The sequence below is a fragment of the Macaca mulatta genome, chromosome 7 (genome assembly GCF_049350105.2).
Source record: "Macaca mulatta isolate MMU2019108-1 chromosome 7, T2T-MMU8v2.0, whole genome shotgun sequence".
Classification (NCBI taxonomy): Eukaryota; Metazoa; Chordata; class Mammalia; order Primates; family Cercopithecidae; genus Macaca; species Macaca mulatta.
This window is the reverse complement of record NC_133412.1, coordinates 54,419,891-54,439,273: the sequence shown is the minus strand read 5'-3', so window position 1 is coordinate 54,439,273 and position 19,383 is coordinate 54,419,891. Positions and strand designations below refer to the sequence as shown.

The window sequence follows — 19,383 nt, the reverse complement described above, 5'->3', positions numbered from 1 at the left end:
AAAAACCTTTATATAGTGCTGGGATCTGCAAGGTTAGAGGTCTTTGTCCCCAATGGGGGAATCTTTCACCAGAGGATACAGCAAGAGTCCCATTGAGCTACAAGCTACAGTTGCCACCTGGGCACCTTGTACCAGAAGACCAGAAGGGGAGTCATCTTGGCTAAGAGTAATCCACTTGGGTGCCTCTGAGTCCTCCATTGCCCAATTATGACAATAAACAGGCTTGGAAAGGGCATGCTGGTCAGGGGTTGAGATTCTCAGTTCATGAGGCAGGACGGAGGCATTAGCCACTCAGACCAGGGGAGGTGCTAGCTGCACGAGGGGGAGATTTAGAATGGATACTGAGGAAGGAGATGATGAATACCAGTTGTGACCCCCAGAGACCTGCAGCAGCTGGGGCTATAGTTTGTCCCAGGGACCTTTCTCTTCCAAGTTTCCAGCAGGAATCCTGGAGGAGTCGCTCCTGAAATTGACCTGTGGAAGAGAAAGAGGTGTTGCTCCAAATATGCTGGAATCATCTTCAAGGGTTGGCTGTGGCAGTCCTTGAATCCTTCCTCCACCCTCTCTTTTCTGCCCTTTCTTCTTTGGACAAATATTTACTTTCTTTTTTTCTTTTTTCTTTTTTTTTGAGATGGAGTCTTGCTCTGTCATCCAGGCTGGAGTGCAGTGGTGTAATCTTGGCTCACTGCAATCGCTGCCTCCCAGGTTCAAGTGATTCTCATGCCTCAGCCGCTCGAGTAGGTAGTATTACAGGAACACACTACCACATTTGGTTAATTTTTGTATTTTTAGTAGTACCGGAGGTGGGGGTCTCGCCATGTTGGCCGGGCTGGTCTTGAACCCCTGACCTCAAGTGATCCGCCCACCTAGGCCTCCCAAAGTGCTAGGATACAGGTGTAAGTCATTGCACCTAGCCCATTGGACACATATTTCTATAAATGTTCGCTGAACGTCTAAAAATGAGAACCAGAAAAATAGGCTGGGCACAGAGGCTCACGCCTGTAATTCCAGCACTTTGGGAGGCCGCGACAGGCAGATCACCTGAGGTCAGGGTTTCGAGACCAATCTGACCAACATGGTGAAACGCCGTCTCTACTAAAAATACAAAAATTAGCTGGGCATGGTGGTGGGCACCCATAATTCCAGCTACTCGGGAAGCTAAGGCAGGAGAATCGATTGAACCCAGGACGTGGAGGTTGCAGTGAGCTGAGATCGCGCCACTGCACTCCAGCCTGGGTGACAGAGCGAGAATCCGTCTCAAAAATAAATAAAATAAAAATAAGTAAATAAAAGGAAACCATAGGTCCTGCCACCAAAGCAGCTCGTAACGGAGTAGGAAAGTTGTATACCTCTAGGGAAAATCCTCTAATAGAAATGTCTTAGCACACACATTTCTCTGGTACATGATGTGGTTGTGATTGTAGAACTCTGATATCCCTTCATCCCAAAGACTCAGGGGGCATTTCATGTGTGATCAGAACAAGTCATGTGTGATCAGAACAAGGTGTCACAGACTTTGCCCATTTTCAGCCTCTCCCTCAGCTCTGACCTGTTCTACCAGGAACTCCCAGGGGCAACAAGCCTCTGCCATGCACAGCTGCTATTGATTTGCCCAAGCCTGGGAGCTGCTGAATCTGCCCAGTGGGGGCGGGGCGGGGCAGCCGCTCTCCCCTTGTGTTTTGCTTTGTCATGGGTGGGGAGGCAGGGAAGGAGGTTAGTTTGTAGCCCAGTCTTTTACATGGTTTTTAGTAAAATATCCTTTTGGTAGGAACCAAAAGTACCCTTCCCTCTTCCTTCCACTCCCATAGGTCTCAGATTCTAGTCCAGTGCGGGACTGGGTTAGGAGGCAAATACAGTGAGACATGGAATACTAAATTGCCCCTCCCACAGGCAGATTGACTGGGGGGCAGGGGTCCACAGCTCTGTCTGTAACATGAGTTCAGACATGTTCACAGTGGGTGCGACTTAAGTTTAAGATGGGTCCTCACCTCCTTGTTCATAGAGCTAGAAGAGTGAAGAAGAGGAAAGGATTAATTCATCCTGGAAAATTGAGAAAGAGCTTACAAAAGAAATGTCACTTGAGCCAGGCATGGTGGCTCATGTCTGTAATCCCAGTACTTTGAGAGGCCAAGGTGGGAGGATCACTTGAGGCCAGGAGTTCGAGACCAGCCCTGGGTAACAGAGTGAGACCCTACCCCTACAAAAAAAAAAAAATAGCTGTGCATGGTGGCACATGACTGTAGTCCCAGCTACTTGGGAGGCTGAGGCAGGAAGATTGCTTGATCCCAGGAGTTCGAGACTGCAGTGAGCTGTGATGGCACCACTGCACTCCAGCCTGGGAAACAGAGACCTTGTCTTAAACAAAACAAAACAAAAGAATTGTCACTTGATCTGGGTTTTAAAGAGGCCTGTCAGATGGGGAAGGGAATTTCAGACAGAGGGAAGAGCTAAAGCACTGGGCCCTTAGAGAGATTGTTGGTTCAGACAAAGCTCTTGCTCCAGGGAATTTACACTCCAATGCCGGGAGATCTGCAATAAACAAACAAACACGTGCATCCTGTTAGGCGGTGACAAATGCCAAGAAGAAAAATCAAACACCGTGATAGGGCATCTGGGAGTGGCATGGGTGCCATTTCAGGTAGAGAGGCCAAGGTCGGCCTTTCTGCAAATGTGTTTTTTGAGCAGAGACCTGAATGAAGTGAGGAAGTAAGCCACGTGGGTAACAAGAGAAGGGCATTTCAGGCAGAGGGAACAGCCAGAGTGCAAAGCTCTGAGAGGAGCAGGCTTGTGTGCTCAAGAAGGCCCGTGTGTCTGGGGCACAGTCAGAGAAGAGGGCAGTGGGAGGAGAGGGAGCCACCCTAGGGCTTTGAGCAGAGGTCATGATCAGTCCATCAGTTTGGAGAAGAGGCTTCTGGAAACATGGGTAGAAACATAAAGACCAGCTAGGAGGCTTTGCAATGATCCAGGCAAGAGATGACAGGGTCCTGAGTGAAGGTGGTACTGGCGGAGGAGCAAAGGGGTGTTGGAGGATATTGCTGGATTCTGGTTATCTTTTGAAGGTAGAGTTAACGGGATTTGTTGATAGACTAGATAACATTGGAAAGGTAGGTTGTTGCTGAAATGGGAATTAAGACAATTTCTGAACATACCACTTCCTTTCTTAAAAATTTCGTGATAAAGTCCAGACTCATTAGCAGTCATTTATTCATTTGCTGATTCATTCAACACATACTGATTGAATGCCTAGTGAGGGCCAGGAATTGTGCTAGGTGTCGCAGGTAGACAGAAAATTTAAAAGTAGGGCATACTTTCTGCCCTTACAGATCTTTAGTCAGATGGGTGACACAGACAAGTACTTAGGTCATTACAACCCATGTGACAATTGCTACCATGGGGAAATACAGGGGGAAATAGGGGCATATGGGAAAGGTATCTAATTGGAGTTAGCAAGGCTCCACTCATACCTTAACCCGAGATCAGCTCAGTTTTTCAGTTCACTCTAGTAATGCTGCCCATTGCGGGGCAGTGAGACAGTACAGTCTGAGCTCGGTCATCAGCGGGTGGCCAGCTTTGTCGCTGCAGCTCCGCGGCCCGGGATTACTCGAAGGTCCCCTGGGAATAGCCTCACCTTTGCCCCACTTCCCAGTCTAGCCCCTAACTTCCCGCCGTCTATTGGCTGCGCAGCCGCCCAATGGGCAGGCGGGAACCGCGGGCTCGCGCTCCCAGCCTAGGGCGTCTGATCTCGTTCGCGCGTCTCGCGAGCATTAGGTGACTGGCTGAGGCGACGCCAGTTGGCCGGGCACGGGGTTGCTGTGAGGCCGAGGTTGCGGCGGAAGCAGAGAACATGTTCCGAGCTGCGGCTCCGGGGCAGCTCCGACGGGCGGTGAGTCCGGACTGGGAAGGCGAACCCAGGGACGGTCCCCCGTCAACCCGCCGTCCCTATAGGGTCTTGCAAACGTCACCGCTCCCTCAGACCCGACCAGCCCACGCGCCCACAGGCCGGTCCCCGCCTGGGACTTGGGTCCAAAGTTCTGGGGCCTGCCCTGGACTCCTTCGGGGCCGCCAGTTCGGGGCAGAAGTCAGAGGTTGGGGGTCAGGGTGACTCCGAATGGTGTGAATTTGAGCGTCTGCTGCCCCTTCTAGCCCACTCTCTGCCCTGACGCTTCCCACATTTGTCGGTCACTCTGGACACTTTCGGGCCGCCAGGCCCTCCACACTTGCTCCACACCCGAGGGAGCAAAATGTCGCCGGGGAATGCCCTGTTGGGGACAGTTTCAAACCTGCATTCCTCCCGGAGGCCGGCATTTCTGGAAGAATTAAACACTTTGGGCGCATTGTGGCCGCTCCGACCCACTCACTGTCAAGGGCGGGGGTGGGGCGGGGGGGTGGGAGGCGGCGTGGCCAGTTATGGAAGCTGGCTCTGCTTTCTGGTTTATGGAGCAGGGCTGAGTTGAGGCGATTGTATTTGTAAAACCTGTGATCAGATTTGACAGCTTTAGCCAGTTTTGAAAGGCAGACGTCTTTTTATATGCTGCAGGCTGACCTGCTTTTAACCAGCAGATTGTAGGTTAAATAGCTTAACTGGTGACAGTGGTACATTTTCAGTGTTTCATTAGTGACAAACCACGTTTTTCTCTTCTGTTGTGAGAAGGACTGATAGGAAACATTTTTGTTCTCATGATGTGGGAGAGTACTATTTGGAGACTGACCAGGCACCAGTCGAGTAACAATAATTTATATTGTGGATTCTATAGTTTTCCAAGTTTACATTTAGGTGAAATGAGAAACAAGATTGGTAAACCTGGGTCAGAAACTTACCTGATGGTTTGTACCTTTTCTCCTTTTTTTTTTTTTTCTGTGCATGAATATTTCCCCATCCACTCCTGGGATTTTTCTCTCTGAGGCATAGCTGGAGCTCTTTCTAGATGTCTGTAGACATTAGACTTTTTTTTTTTATTTATTTAAGAGACAAGGTCTGACTCTGTTGCCCATGCTAGAGTGGAGTGCAGTGGCACGATATGGGCTCACTGCAACCTTCGCCTCCCGGGTTCAAGCGATTCTCCCACCTCAGCTTCCTGAGAAGCTGGGACCGCAGGTGTGCATCATCACTCCTGGCTAATTTTTTTTTTTTTTTTTTTTTTTTTGGTAGAGACGGGGTTTCGCCATATTGCCCAGGCTGGTCTTGAACTCTTGGCCTTAAGTGATCCACTTGCCTCGGCCTCCGAAAGTCCTGGAATGACAGGCCTGAGCTACCGCGCCTGGCTGTAGACATCTTTTTTCTTGTGCGTATTCCTTGTTTGATAAAAAGTCTGACCCTGCCTTCCCCTAAAGAGTTCAAACCCATGTCTTTCAGGTTAGTGTCCTGTCTTCCCCTCAGGACGTATTTTCTCCCATTAGGGGATCTGGATATAAACAAGTGAAAGTCATGAATTTGGGGAAATTCTGGGAACCTGAGCCAGAAGAATGCTGGTCTATGCAGCAGTTGGAAAACAGTTTTGTGGACAGATTACAAGTCTGGCCTCAGTGAAATTATAATTGTGGTGGGGGATGGAATTTAGGACTCAGTAACTTTGTAGAGCTAACAGAAAAAAATAGAATGATTAAGTAATTCTTACTATCCCCATCATTGGCTAATGTGTTAGACATTACTTCCAGATACTCATTGTGGTTTGCCAAAGACTTTGACCTTGACTTATTTTTAAAATTTGAAGTCAAGCTAAGTAGAATAGCTGTTTTAAAGTCATTAAGAATGTTGGAGAGATTTGAATTTCTAGCATAAAAGAAATGGTAGCAAGACTTCTAAAGTGAACCCATAAATTAATAGGGACATATACCTGTATTTAACTTTTTAAATTTTGAAATATTTGCACTTATAGAAAAGTTGCAAGAATAGTACAGAGAAATCTCAAAACCCTTCCCCTGGTTTTCCCATCCTGTTAGCAGTTTGACACATGTGCTTTATCTTTCCGCATACATACATAATACTATCTGTCTGAACTATTTGAAAGTATGTTGCAAATGTACCCTTTACTCCTAAATAATTCAGTGATATTTTAAAAGAACAAAGAGGTTCACTTTCTAACTACACTGTAATTGGCAATATCTGGAAGTTTCACCATAAAATACTGTTTTCTAATCTCTGGATGTTCAATTTTGCCAGTTGTCCCATTAGTACAGTTTGTAGCAGTTTTCCTTATTCTGGTCTAAGATACTCTAGATGTCAAGTGGTTATCATGTCTCTCTTACTCTGTTAGAAAGGTTCCTCAGCCTTCCTTTGGGTTTGATGACATTGGTGTATTTGAAGAGTACAGGCCTTCTATTTTCCAGACTGTCACTCAATTTGGGTTTATCTGGTGTTTCCTCATGATTGGATTCAGGTTATGTATTCTTGGTGAGAATATCACAAAAGTGGTATTGTGTTCCCCGTGCATCATATTAGGAGGTACTTAATGTTGGTTTATCCCATTAGTGGTAATGCTAACTTTAGTTACTTAGCCAATGTGTTGTTTGCCAGGTTTCTGCACTGTCAAGTTAATACTCCTCCTTTTGTAATTTTTAACTAATTTATGAGGAGATACATTGAGACTATGTGACTCTTCTATTTCGCATCAGACTTTTACCCAGTCTTAGCATCTGTTGATGATTTTTACCTGAGAAATGATTACTGTGATGCAAAATGGTGATTTTCTATTTTCATGATACCTTCTACATTTTTTAGTTATTCTACTATAAGGAAGAACATTATCTTCTTGCATATTTATGGATTTATGGATACATAGATCCTTATTTAGGATAATACATTTCTACCTTATGCTCACGTTGTCTCATTTGTATAGTGGGGCACATTCAATCTGACTCTTGTTTGTTTACATATATATGTTTATGATATCACAAAGTCAAAATAGCTTATCTTAAATCCCTACTCTTGAAATAAAAAAAAAAAATTGTTCTGTAGCTAACCATTAATACATTTAGGAAGAGGATACATTTCCAAAACCATATTAAAAAAAATAAAGTTAGGAATTATAGTTAAAGGTTACCATAAACTGTTAACAATGTGAATATAGTTAACACTACTAAACTATACACTTAGAAATGGTTAAGATGGGGCCAGCCATGATGGCTGACACCTGTAATCCCAGCTCTTTGGGAGGCTGAGGCGGATGGATCACCTGAGCTCAGGAATTCGAGACCAGCCTGGGCAACATGGCGAAACCCCATCTCTAGCAAAAAAAAAAAAAAAAAAAAAATTAGCCAGGCGCCATGGCGCACACCTGTAGTCCCAGCTGCTTGGAAGGCTGAGGCACGAGAATTGCTTGAACCTGGGCGTTTGAGGCTGCATTGAGCCCAGATAGCACCACTGCCCTCCAGCCTGCGCAACAGAGTGAGGCGCTGTCTCAAAAAAAAAAAAAAAAAGGTTGGTAAATTTTATGTAGTTTTAAAAATCACTTTGTTAAACTATTAGAATATAAGTTCAATGACTTGCATTTGGTATCTAAGTTCCATTTTTAGTTCTGACTGATTTGTGCCATTGAGTAAAGTCTTTCATCCTTGTGTGTGTGGCAGTGGTCCTTAAAGTCATCTGTTAACAAAGATAGTTTTTGTATCTATAATAAAGAGCTAGAGAACACACCGAGAGGAAAATAGGTAGGCGTTTGCAATTAGTTAATATTCTTGCAGGGATATTAATCCTAATTATTGTTATTATTTTATTAATTTGCTCTTGAAATTGATTTATTGAAGAATAAGAAGATGCAAAAAAATTTATGTGGTGAGTGAAACAACAGTTTCAAGGTCATTTGAGTACTCTTGTTACTGTGTTTATTGTCAAGTGGGAAGGAATATCAGGATTGAAAAGCTAAGAAATTGGTGTGAAGCAACATGACACTTTTCTGTCTAGTATTGATGAATAAGATTGAAGTCTGTAATTTGTATGGAAATTTTAATTCTACTGAAAGAAGAAAGAGAGCCAATTTTGGTGTGATTCTAAAAGAAAATTTATTGCATAAGGTGAATTCAGTAAAATTATGATGCCTGCCAATGTGTCTACTAAGAGTCTTGTCTGTTCTTTTTTGTTTTGTTTTTTGAAACGGAGTCTCTTTCTGTTGCCCAGGCTGGAGTGCTGTGGTGCGATCTCAGGTCACTGCAAGCTCCGCCTCTCAGGTTCATGCAATTCTCCTGCCTCAGCCTCCCAAGTAGCTGGGACTACAGGTGCCTGCCACCACGCCTGGCTAATTTTTTGTATTTTTAGTAGAGATGGGGTTTCACTGTGTTAGCCAGGATGGTCTCCATCTCCTGATCTCATGATCCAGTTGCCTTGGCGTCCCGAAATGCTGGGATTACAGGCGTGAGCCACCGCGCCCGGCCTGTCTGTTCTTAAAGTGAAGTAAATTGACTGTGTTTTCAGTATTACAGTCAATGTTATATAACATTTATGGTTATGATTAAAAACTGCTATATTTTATTACTAAAAAGATTAAAGGAAGTATTTAAAGTACAGAAATACAATATACATTTTTAAAATTACAAAATGTATGATAAAATCGGGCTAGGTGACTTTATACATTATTTATCCTTTTGGGTATGACTTAGAAAGATTTTATAGCTTATTCTTGCTGTTTTTCTTTTTTCTTTTTTTTTTTTTTTTGAGACGGAGTCTGGCTCTGTCGCCCGGGCTGGAGTGCAGTGGCCGGATCTCAGCTCACTGCAAGCTCCGCCCCCCGGGTTTACCCCATTCTCCTGCCTCAGCCTCCCGAGTAGCTGGGACTACAGGCGCCCACCGCCTCGCCCGGCTAGTTTTTTGTATTTTTTAGTAGAGACGGGGTTTCACCGTGTTCGCCAGGATGGTTTCGATCTCCTGACCTCGTGATCCGCCCGTCTCGGCCTCCCAAAGTGCTGGGATTACAGGCTTGAGCCACCGCGCCCGGCCTGTTTTTCTTTTTTTAATTAAGAAGCAAAAAAACTGGCTGGGAGTGGTGGCTCATGGCTGTAATCCCAGCACTTTGGGAGGCCGAGGTGGGCGGATCACGAGGTCAGGAGTTTGAAACTAGCCTGACCAACACGGTAAAACCCCATCTCTACTAAAAATACAAAAAATAGCTGGGCGTGGTGGTGCATGCCTGTAATCCCAGCTACTTAGGAGGCTGAGGCAGGAGAATCGCTTGAACCCGGGAGGTGGAGGTTGGAGTGAGCTGAGATTGCGCCACTGCACTCCATCCTGGGAGACAGAGCAAGACTCTGTCTCAAAAAAAAAAAAAAAAAAAAAAAAAAAAAAGCAAAAAACCCTCCCCTGCCCTCTATACCCTCATTACATCTAGTTTCCAAAGATGGTTGGGGCGGAGGTATGGGTTAAAATCATTCTTACTACTTTAGGTTATGAGTGGGTTTGTAAGGGTAGAGAGTTAGATTCCAGCTTTTTTTCTTCTTCTGGCATCTGTGGTAGTTTATGTGAATATACAGTTCATGTTACAGGAAGAACTCTAAAAAACTGAAAAGCAAAAACAATGTCAAAAATGAGGCTGACGCTGGGCACAGTGTCATGTGCCTGTAGTCACAGCTACTCAGGTGGCTGAGGCAGGAGGATCACTTGAGTCCAGGAGACCAGCCTGAGCAGCATGGCAAGCAAGACCCACTCTCTAACACCCACCCCCACAAGGAAAAAAAAAAAAAAAAAGCTATTGAGTTGAACAAGAGAAGGACCAAACTGTGTTCACTGGACTTAGCCATAAGGAAGTTTTTGGTGATTTTGGAAAGATTGGATTCAGTGTTGTGGAAGTAAAAGCCAGTTTGGGTGAGTAATTGAAAAAATGGAAGGTGAGGTAATAGAGTTGGTGTCTGTGGAAATTATTTTCAAGAAGTTTGGCTTTGAAAGGGTGCAGAGAGGGTGATAATCTCTTTAAATCCTGCCCACAAGAAGTATACTATCTCATAAAGGCCAGTCAACTTTATATGGGTATGTGGCTGGCATGAGAAAGAAAACTTCATATTTTACTATTTGCAACCAAGTCTAAACAGTATAGAGAACTTCTCTAAAAGCATGATGGGGTGTCTGTTTTAGTGATGTAACAGTTTATATACTGTTTAGTTACCCTTACACATGTTTAGATGATTACATTATCAATGAGGAAACAGTTGCTTTTTAGTTTTTGATAATTTTAAGAAAAGTTTTCATTTAGTTATTATTTATTGAGGGCCAGCTGTGTGCCAGAGAAGTAGATACCAAGTTCACAGTGGAGAACAAGACAGACCTAGTCCCTGCCCTTGTGATGCAAACAGATTGAGGAAGAAACACATTATTTTAAGTGTGGTCATTGTTACAGAACATAGAGGGTGTTTGGGAGAGGTTTTATATTGTTAGAAGGCTGGAAAACACTAAAAGGGTATCTGTGAAATTACATTTGCACACTGAGGTGCCTTTTTTTTTTTTTTTCTTTTTTTTTTTTTTTTTGAGATGGAGTCTCACTGTCGCCCAGGCTGGAGTGCAGTGGCGCGATCTTGGCTCACTGCAAGCTCCGCCTCCTGGGTTCATGCCATTCTCCTGCCTCAGCCTCACGAGTAGCTGGGACCATAGGCGCCCGCCACCTCGCCCGGCTAGTTTTTTGTATTTTTTAGTAGAGACGGGGTTTCACCGTGTCAGCCAGGATGGTCTTGATCTCCTGACCTCGTGATCTGCCCACCTCGGCCTCTCATAGTGCTGGAATTACAGGCGTGAGCCACCATGCCCGGCCCAGGATTTTCTTTAGATAAAAACATCACTTCATTTTTTAGTCTTGTCTAAAATTATTTATCATTGCTGTATTTTTTTACCCCAACCTTTTTTTTTTTTTTTTTTTTGAGATAGAGTCTTATTCTCTCGCCTAGGCTGGGGTGCAGTGGCGTGATCTTGACTCACTGCAGCCTCAACCTTCTAGGTTTAAATGATCCTTCCATCTCAGCCTTCCAAGTAGCTGGGACTACAGGAATGCGCCACCACATCCGGCTAATTTTTTAATTTTTATCTTTCATAGAAACAAGGTCTTACTATATTGTCCAGGCTGGTCTCAAACTTCTGGGCCAATTTTAGGTTTGCAGGGTATCTATGCAGATTTATTATGAGTAAATCGTGTGTCTTGGGGGTTTGGTGTACAGATTATTTTGCCGCCCAGGTAATGAACATAGCACCCAATAGGTATTTTTTTTTTATTCTCACCCTGCTCCCACCCTCCACCCTCAAATAGGCCCGGGTATCTATTGTTCCCTTCTTTGTATTCCTATGTACTCGATGTTTGGCTGCCACTTACAAGAGAGAACATTCCATGTTTGGTTTTTCTGTTCCTGCATTAATTCACTTAGGATAATGACCTCCAGCACCGTCCATGTTGCTCTAAAGGACATGATCTCATTCTTTTTAATGGCTGTGTAGTTCCATGGTGTGTATATACCACATTTTCTTTACCCAGTGCATCCCCTGCATGGGCATCTAGGTTGATTCCATGTCTTTGCTATTGTGAATAGTGCTGCCATGAACATATGTGTGCATGTATTTTTATGGTGGAATGGTTCATATTCGTTTGGGTATATACACAATTATAGTATTGCTGGGTCGAATGTTCTAAGTTCTTTAAGAAATCGCCACATTGCTTTCCACAGTGGCTGAACTAACTTACATTCTTACCAGCAGTGTATAAGCGTTCCCTTTTCTCTGCAACCTTGCCAACATCTGTTGTTTTTTGAGTTTTAAGTAATAGCTATTCTGACTGGTGTGAGATGTCTCATTGTGGTTTTTATTTGCATTTCTCTAATGATTAGTTATGTTGAGCATTTTTTATATGCTTGTTGACCACATATGAGAAGTGTCTGTTGATATCCATTGCCCATTTTTTAATAGGGTTGTTTTTTACTGTTGATTTAAGTTCCTTATAGATTCTGGTTATTAGACGTTTGTCAGATGCATAGTTCGCAAATTTTTTTTACCATTCTGTAGGTTGTCTGTTTACTTTGTTGATAGTTTAGTTTATTTTGCTGTGCAGAAGCTCTTTAGTTTAATTAGGTCTGTCTTGTAAATTTTTATTTTTGTTGCAATTGCTTTTGGAGCGTTCATCATGAAATCTTTGACAGGGCCTATGTCCAGAATGCCATTTCCTACATTTTCTTCTTGGATTTTAATAGTTTGAGGTCTCATATTTAAATTCTTTTTTTTTTTTTCCTGAGATGGAGTCTTGCTTTGTTATCCAGCCTGGAGTGCAAGGGTGCAATCTCAGCTCACTGCAACCTCCGCCTCCCGGGTTCAAGCGATTCTCCTGCCTCAGCCTCCTGAGGAGCTGGGATTACAGGTGCCCGCCACCACGCCCAGCTAATTTTTGTATTTTTAGTAGAGATGACGGGGTTTCACCATGTTGGCCACACTGATCTCGAACTCCTGACCTCAGGTGATCCACTTGCCTCGGCCTCCCAAAGTGCTGGGATTACAGTCATGAACCACCACACCTGGCAGAAGTTTTTTTTTTTTTTTTTTTTTTTTTTAGATAGAGTTTAGCCTGTGTTGTAGTACACATTTGTAGTCCTAGCTACTCAGGAGGCTGAGGCAGGAGGATCCCTTGAGCCCAGGAGTTGGAGGCCAGCCTGGGCAACATAGCAAGACACTGTCTCTAAAAATAACATTTTTTGAAAATAGACTGTTTTTTAGAGCAGTTTTAGTTTCACAGCAAAATCCAGTGGAAAGTACAGAGAGTCCTCCTGGTCCACACACCCACAACCTCCTCCACTGTCAATATACAGCACCAGAGTTGTCCATTTGTTACAATTAATGAATTTACATTGACATCAGCATTTCCCAGAGTCCAGAGTTTACATTAGGATTCACTCTTTGTGTTGTACTTTCTATGGGTTTGGACAAATGTATAATGACAGGTATCTACCATTATTATATCATACAGAACAGTTTCACTGCCCCCACTCCTGCTCCCCCCAGAAAAAAACAAAAACAAAAACAAAAGAACTCTATGCTTTGTTCTCCTAATCCCTGGCAGCTGCTGATCTTTTTACTGTTTCTGTAGTTTTGCTTTTAGCAGAATGTCATATAGTTGGGATTAGACAGCATGTAGCCTTTTCAGACTGTTTTTTTTTTTCCACTAAGTAATATGCATTTAAGGTTCCTCCATGTCTTTTTCATTGCTTTTTACTGCTGAATAAGATTCCATTGTATGAATATTTGTTCACCTACTGAAGGACATTTTGGTTGCTTCCAAGTTTTGGCAGTTATGAATAAAGCTGCTGTAGACATCTGGTTTTTGTGTGGACCTAAGTTTTCAACTCTTTTGGGTATGTACAAAGGAGTGCAGTTGCTAGATTATATGGTAAGATTATGTTTAGTTTTGTAAGAAACTGCCAAACTGTCTTCCAAAGTGGCTGTACCAGTTTGCATTTTTACTAGCAACAAATGAGAGTTTCTGTTGTTCCACATCCTTACTAGCATTTGGTATTGTCAGGATTTTGGTTTTTTACCATTCTAATAAGTGTGTAGTGGTATCTCATTTTAATTTGCAATTTCCTAGTGAGCATCTTTATGTTGAGCACCTTTTCATATGCTTTTTGGCCATCTTCTTTGGTGAGGTACCTGTTCAGATCCTTTCCCCTTGTTTAAATAGGGTTGTTCATTTCTTATGTTGAGTTTTAAGGGTTCTTTATATATTTTAGATAAGTCTTTTATCAGATATGTCTTTTGCACATATTTTGTTCCAGTCTATGGCTTGTCTTCTCATTCTTTTGATGAAGAGGTGTTTTTTTGTTTTGTTTTGTTTTTTTATTTGGTTTGAGATGGAGTGTCTGTCGCCTAGGCTGGAGTGCAGTGGTGCGATCTCAGCTCACTGCAACATCTGCCTCCAGGGTTCAAATGATTCTTGTGCCTGAGCCTCCTGAGTAGCTGGGACTATGGCGTGTGCCACCATGTCCAGCTAATTTTCGTATTTTTAGGAGAAATGGGGTTTCACTCTGCTGGCCAGGCTGGTCTGGAACTCCTGACCTCAGGTAATCCTTGAGCCTCCCAAATTCTGGGATTACAGGCGTGAGCCACTGCTCCTGGCCAATGAAGAGTTCTTTAAAAACAATGTTCAGTTCACTTATTGGGAGTCAGCTCTGTGCTGGTTACTAGAGTCTAGGGTTATAGAGGTAAGAAATATCAGACGTTGTGGCCAGGCGTGGTGGCTAACGCCTGTAATCCCAGCACTTTGGGAGGCCGAGGCCGGTGGATCACGAGGTGAGGAGGTCGAGACCGTCCTGGCTAACATGGTGAAACCCCGTCTCTACTAAAAATACAAAAAAATTAGCCGGGCATGGTGGCGGGCACTTGTAATCCCAGCTTCTCGGGAGGCTGAGGCAGGAGAATGGCGTGAACCTGGGAGGCAGAGCTTGCAGTGAGCCGAGATCGCGCCACTGCACTCCAGCCTGGGCGACAGAGCCAGACTCTGCCTCAAAAAGAAAAAAAAAAGAAATATCAGACATTACTCCTGTACTCAGTATCAAAGGGGGACGACAAGACAATCAGGTGAATATAATCAGGTGTGATAAGTGCTGTAACAAAGGCAATTACAGGGTACCATGTTGGTGCTAGCAAAGCTAACTAGTCTGAGATGGTCCAAAGAAAGCTTTTATGTGTAGCTAACATTTATTGAGGATTTAATATGTTCCAGGCATCATTCCAAGGGCTTTACATTTATTAATTTTACCCTCACAACAATTCTATGAGATATTAATATTATCATCATCTCCATTTTACAGTCAGAGAACTGAGGTACTGAGAAGTTATGGTGGAGGTGGGATTCAAACCTGGGCAACGTGGCTGGCTCCAGAGCCTGTACTCTTTACCACTGTAACTGTACTAATGCTTTTTGGAGGAATTGACCTTCCAGCAGAAAACCTAAGGATGATTAATTGGAATTTAGTAGGGTAACAGGGAAAGAGGTCCACTAGGCAGAGGGAGCAATGTGTGGGAAGGCTGGAAGTCTGAGAGAGCAGGGCAAGTTCAAGTATCTGAATATAAGGCATAAATGGAGTGAGGGATATATAGTTAGGGAGGTAGATCAGGCCATAAAATAAACACATGGTAAACCAACCTAAGGAGTCTAGTTTACCATATCCAGGGGAGGCAGGAAGCAACAGCAGTGTTTTAAGTGGGGGAGAATAACATGTTAGATTTGTGTCATGGAAAGATCACTGGGAGAAATGGATTGGTAGGAAGCAGAATTGTAGGTTAGAAACAAGCTGGGGTGGGAGACTGTGTGGGATAATAGAGGAGAAGGATAATAGCCTGCACCAGAATATTGGCATTGACGATGGAGAGAAGTGAATGGATTTATGAGTAGCTCTCTTTAAAAGGAAGAATTGTTATGACTTGAGTGGTTGGTTAGATGTAAGGTTGAGAGAAAACCCAGAGATGATTCTCTGATCACGGTTTGGGCAGCTTGAAGTCTGGAGAAGTAGCAGTATAGGGGCTGGAGGAACAGAGGGAAAACATGAGTTAAGGTTTAAATTTGCTGAGATGGAAAGTGTTTGATGAGACAGGCAAGTTAAGCACTTAGATATACGGATGGAACCTTATTATAAGTCTAGCAGTCAGGAAAGAGATTTGAACCCCATTTGAGATTTATATATATAAAATATTTGAGCCATTCTTATATAGGGGTGAAGTTAAACCGTGGAAGGCAGAAGGGAGTAGTCAGTAACTTAAGACATTGCTGAGATAACAAGTAAGGTGAAGCCTGAAAAGGGTTTGTTTGTAATTTGGGTGAGGGCAGAAACCAGATGCAAGTAATTGAGGAGTGAACGAGAATGAGGAATTAGAGAAGTTAGAGTGGAATGTGGGGTTGTGGCTTTTTAGCAGGATTGTTGCGAATGGGGAGAGGCTCAATCATGTTTAAGTGTTGATGAGAAGGAACCAGGGTAAAGGGAGAAGCTGGAGACGTGACTGGGAAGTGCAGATTACAGAAAGTCTCTGAGTAGATGCAAGAGAGTGGAATCTAGATCCCAGATGAAGGGATTAGACCCAGGAGAAAGGATCCACAGTGGCTTCCATTGTGATAGGGCAAGGACAGGAATTTCTATGTTGAGTATCAGGAAAGGAAATCAGGTCCACCCTGATGGCTTCAGCTGTCATTGTGAAGTAGGAGGTGAGGCTGCCTTCTAAGATTAGGGGGCAGAATGTGTTGGCTGTTTAAGAAACATCAGGAGGCAGGCATGGTGGCTCATGCCTGTAATCCCAGCACTTTGGGAGGCCAAGGTGGGAGGATCGTTTGAGCCAAGGAGTTCAAGACCAGCCCGGGCAACATAGCAAGACCCTGTCTCTACAAAAAATAAATAATTGACTGGACATGGTGGCATGTACCTGTGGTCCCAGTGACTTGGGAGGCTGAAATGGGAGGAACGCTTGAGCCTGGGAGTTGGAAGCTGCGGAGAGCTATGATTGTGCCACTGTACTCAAGACTGGGTAATAGAGGGAGACCTTGTTTCCGAAAAAGAAAAAGAAGAGAAACATCAGGAGAGGATATTTGAAATAATTGCTGTGGAGGGTGAGAGTGCCAACAAGGAAGTTGTGGTAGCATTGCTAGGCAGTTTTGAGAGCCCAGGTGAGGCTGGTGGCTAAGAATTTATGGGTGACATGGGCCTGCATAGTTAATTTTTATTTAAATAGCAGTGTTTGAAGAGGTTGAGATTCCTTTTGAGGCAATTACCTCATTAAGTATTTCAGTAGTTATCTTTAAATGTTTAAGAATTTGGCTCCTTTTCCTCTCATAACTATTGTTAAAAGAGGATCGATCCTAAAGTGTAGAGAGGCAATGGGTTATAAAATAATAAAATGAAAATTTGTTCCCTTTAAAACCTTTTCAATACTGGGCATGCATTTTTTTTTTTTTTTACTCTTTAGTCATATTCTATACTACTCTTCTACTTAAAATAGGATTTTAGAGTTATAGGATTTTTAGAGTAGGGAAAGAGGTCTTTTGAGATCGTATTTTTCTTTCTGACAATGCTATTTTTTTTTCTTTTTTAAGCACGAGAATGTTTGCCAAGTGAAATCTTACAGGAATGACCCATGTATAAAACAGCTAAAAATGGTGGTGCTTTGATTTGTGCTGGTAATTAGGAACTCAAACTCTGGAGTCAGACTACCTGGACTTAGAATAACCTGACTCGGCTTCCTACCTGTGTAGCTGCTAAGCTCCAGTTTCCTCATCTGTGAAGTCGGGGTAATACTAGTACCTCCATCATAGACTTTGTAGGAATTTTAAATAAGATACTATGTACAAAACTGCTTAGTACAGTGCTCCATCAATGTTAGTTTGGTTAATCTGGTTAAAGCAAAGTTGGGTAGGGGGGTCATTCTAGCAGCTGTAGATGCCTAGTCCCTACCTTATCCCATGCGGTGGCTCCTGAGATGGCTTCCTAGAAGCTTATATAGATGCAGTTTGAAAATCTCTAATCTTGGCTGGGCGCGGTGGCTCAATCTGTAATCTCTGGACTTTGGGAGGCTGAGGCAGGCAGGTCATTTGAGGTCAGGAGTTCAAGGCCAGCCTGGCCAACATGGTGAAACCCCACTCTCTACTAAAAATACAAAAATTAGCTGGGCGTCATAGTGCATGCCTGTAATCCTGGCTACCTGGCAGGCTGAAGCAGGAGAATCGCTAGGACGCTGGAGGGAGAGGTTGCAGTGAGTCAAGAGCACGCCACTGCACTCTGGCCTCGGCAATAGAGCGAGAGTCTCAAAAAAAAAAAAACAAAAAACAAAAAACAAAACCTCTAATCTGATTCATCCTCCTAAATTTGCAGATGGGCTTTAGATTGTAGAATAACATTTTAAAGGTTCAGGCCAATTTCTTCTGCTCTAGTTCCACACAACCATTATTTTTGAATTAGCCACATAACCGGGCCTAGAGGCTATAGCTTCTCTCTAGGTGGTATGTGAGAAATGGAATGTAAAACATTGAATTAGAAGGAAGTTTAGTATTTTAAAAATTATAAAGGAGTCAATAAAATAGAGTACCTTTATGATGTATATAATGCTTAGTAAAAATTGATCAGATAGATGGACTGAGTGAGTGGGTTCTTAAATATATTCTTTTGTTGTTTATGCTTATAAATCTAATTTTGATAAATCTTTTAAAAAGTATATAATCTCCAGTTGGAAGTTCTAAAAGCTTGATAGTTCCTTAGGATAACTACGTAATTTATCTTATGATAGAACTATAATTTACAGCAAGTATGGGCCTTCTGCCACCAAATCTTAGATTTATTCTTCAAATGGTGATGGAAATCTCATAATTTTTATAGCAAATGATGTGTGAAACATAATCAAAAATATGATGTTGGATATATATTGGTGATAAATAGCTTGTTACTGGCAATTCTTGTGAAATGTGATTTAAGTAATAATTTAAATTTTTTATTTTTAATTACCTAATTTTATTTAATTATTTAATTATTTATTTATTACCCAAAGTAATAACTTACTTTGAGTCTTAATTACAAAGTCCTTTCCAAAATATGGTGCTCTTCCAGTGAAAAAAGAAAAGGTACCATATAATTAATTCTGCAGATATTCATTGGAAAAGAAACATTGTATTTGATTCTGGGGATACAAAATACAAACAGGTGTGGTATTTGCTTTCTTTTTTTTTTTTTTTTTTTGAGACAGAGTCTCGCTCTGTCGCCCAGACTGGAGTGCAGTGGCCGGATCTCAGCTCACTGCAAGCTCCGCCTCCCGGGTTCCCGCCATTCTCCTGCCTCAGCCTCCTAGGTAGCTGGGACTACAGGCGCCCGCCACCTTGCCTGGCTAGTTTTTTGTATTTTTTAGTAGAGACGGGGTTTCACCGTGTTAGCCAGGATGGTCTCGATCTCCTGACCTCGTGATCTGCCCGTCTCGGCCTCCCAAAGTGCTGGGATTACAGGCTTGAGCCACCGCACCGGGCTGGTATTTGCTTTCTAAGAACTTTCATTTCATTCCAGGAATTGTCCTGACTTTCCTTCAGTTCATACCTTCCTTTTAAGTTTCCAACTCTGGGTAAATTTCATGCTATGCTTTCTTCACTCCAACTCCAGAGCTTAAGGTTATTGCTGAATTAAGCCACACAACTACACCATTTGATCCACAGTTCCTCTTTTTCTCACTTTTCTTTGCCATTTTCCACAAGAATAGTTCCAGTATTTTATTTTTTCCTCATGCCTATGATGCCATTCCTCATCTTTTCACATGATAGGAACACCTGAACTTCCTTCCTTTCTTCCCCACTTGACTCTGCTTCATGATCTGTAGCCTTCAACATTTTGGATCTCTTCATTATTTGAAAAACTGTTCTATTTTATAATTGTAAGTGAACAAGTCTAATTTCCTGTGAAATATTTGAGCACAGGGAC

At 42.9% G+C, this 19,383-nt stretch overlaps 1 protein-coding gene across 6 annotated transcripts in view; it reads left to right on the top strand.

Annotated features, from left to right (window-relative positions):
* Positions 1–3,763: 3,763 nt before the first annotated feature.
* Positions 3,764–19,383, top strand: part of ETFA (electron transfer flavoprotein subunit alpha) — a 102,318-nt gene continuing 86,698 nt past the window's right edge. For 5 of the 6 annotated variants that reach the window (XR_013395165.1, XR_013395163.1, XR_013395164.1 and 2 more), the window contains exon 1: positions 3,764–3,883. Coding sequence is in view for 2 of the 6 variants with exons in the window: in XM_015142766.3 (XP_014998252.1) it covers positions 3,845–3,883 (39 nt within the window). In the remaining 4 variants the exon portion in view is untranslated. 6 annotated transcript variants of the gene reach the window in all.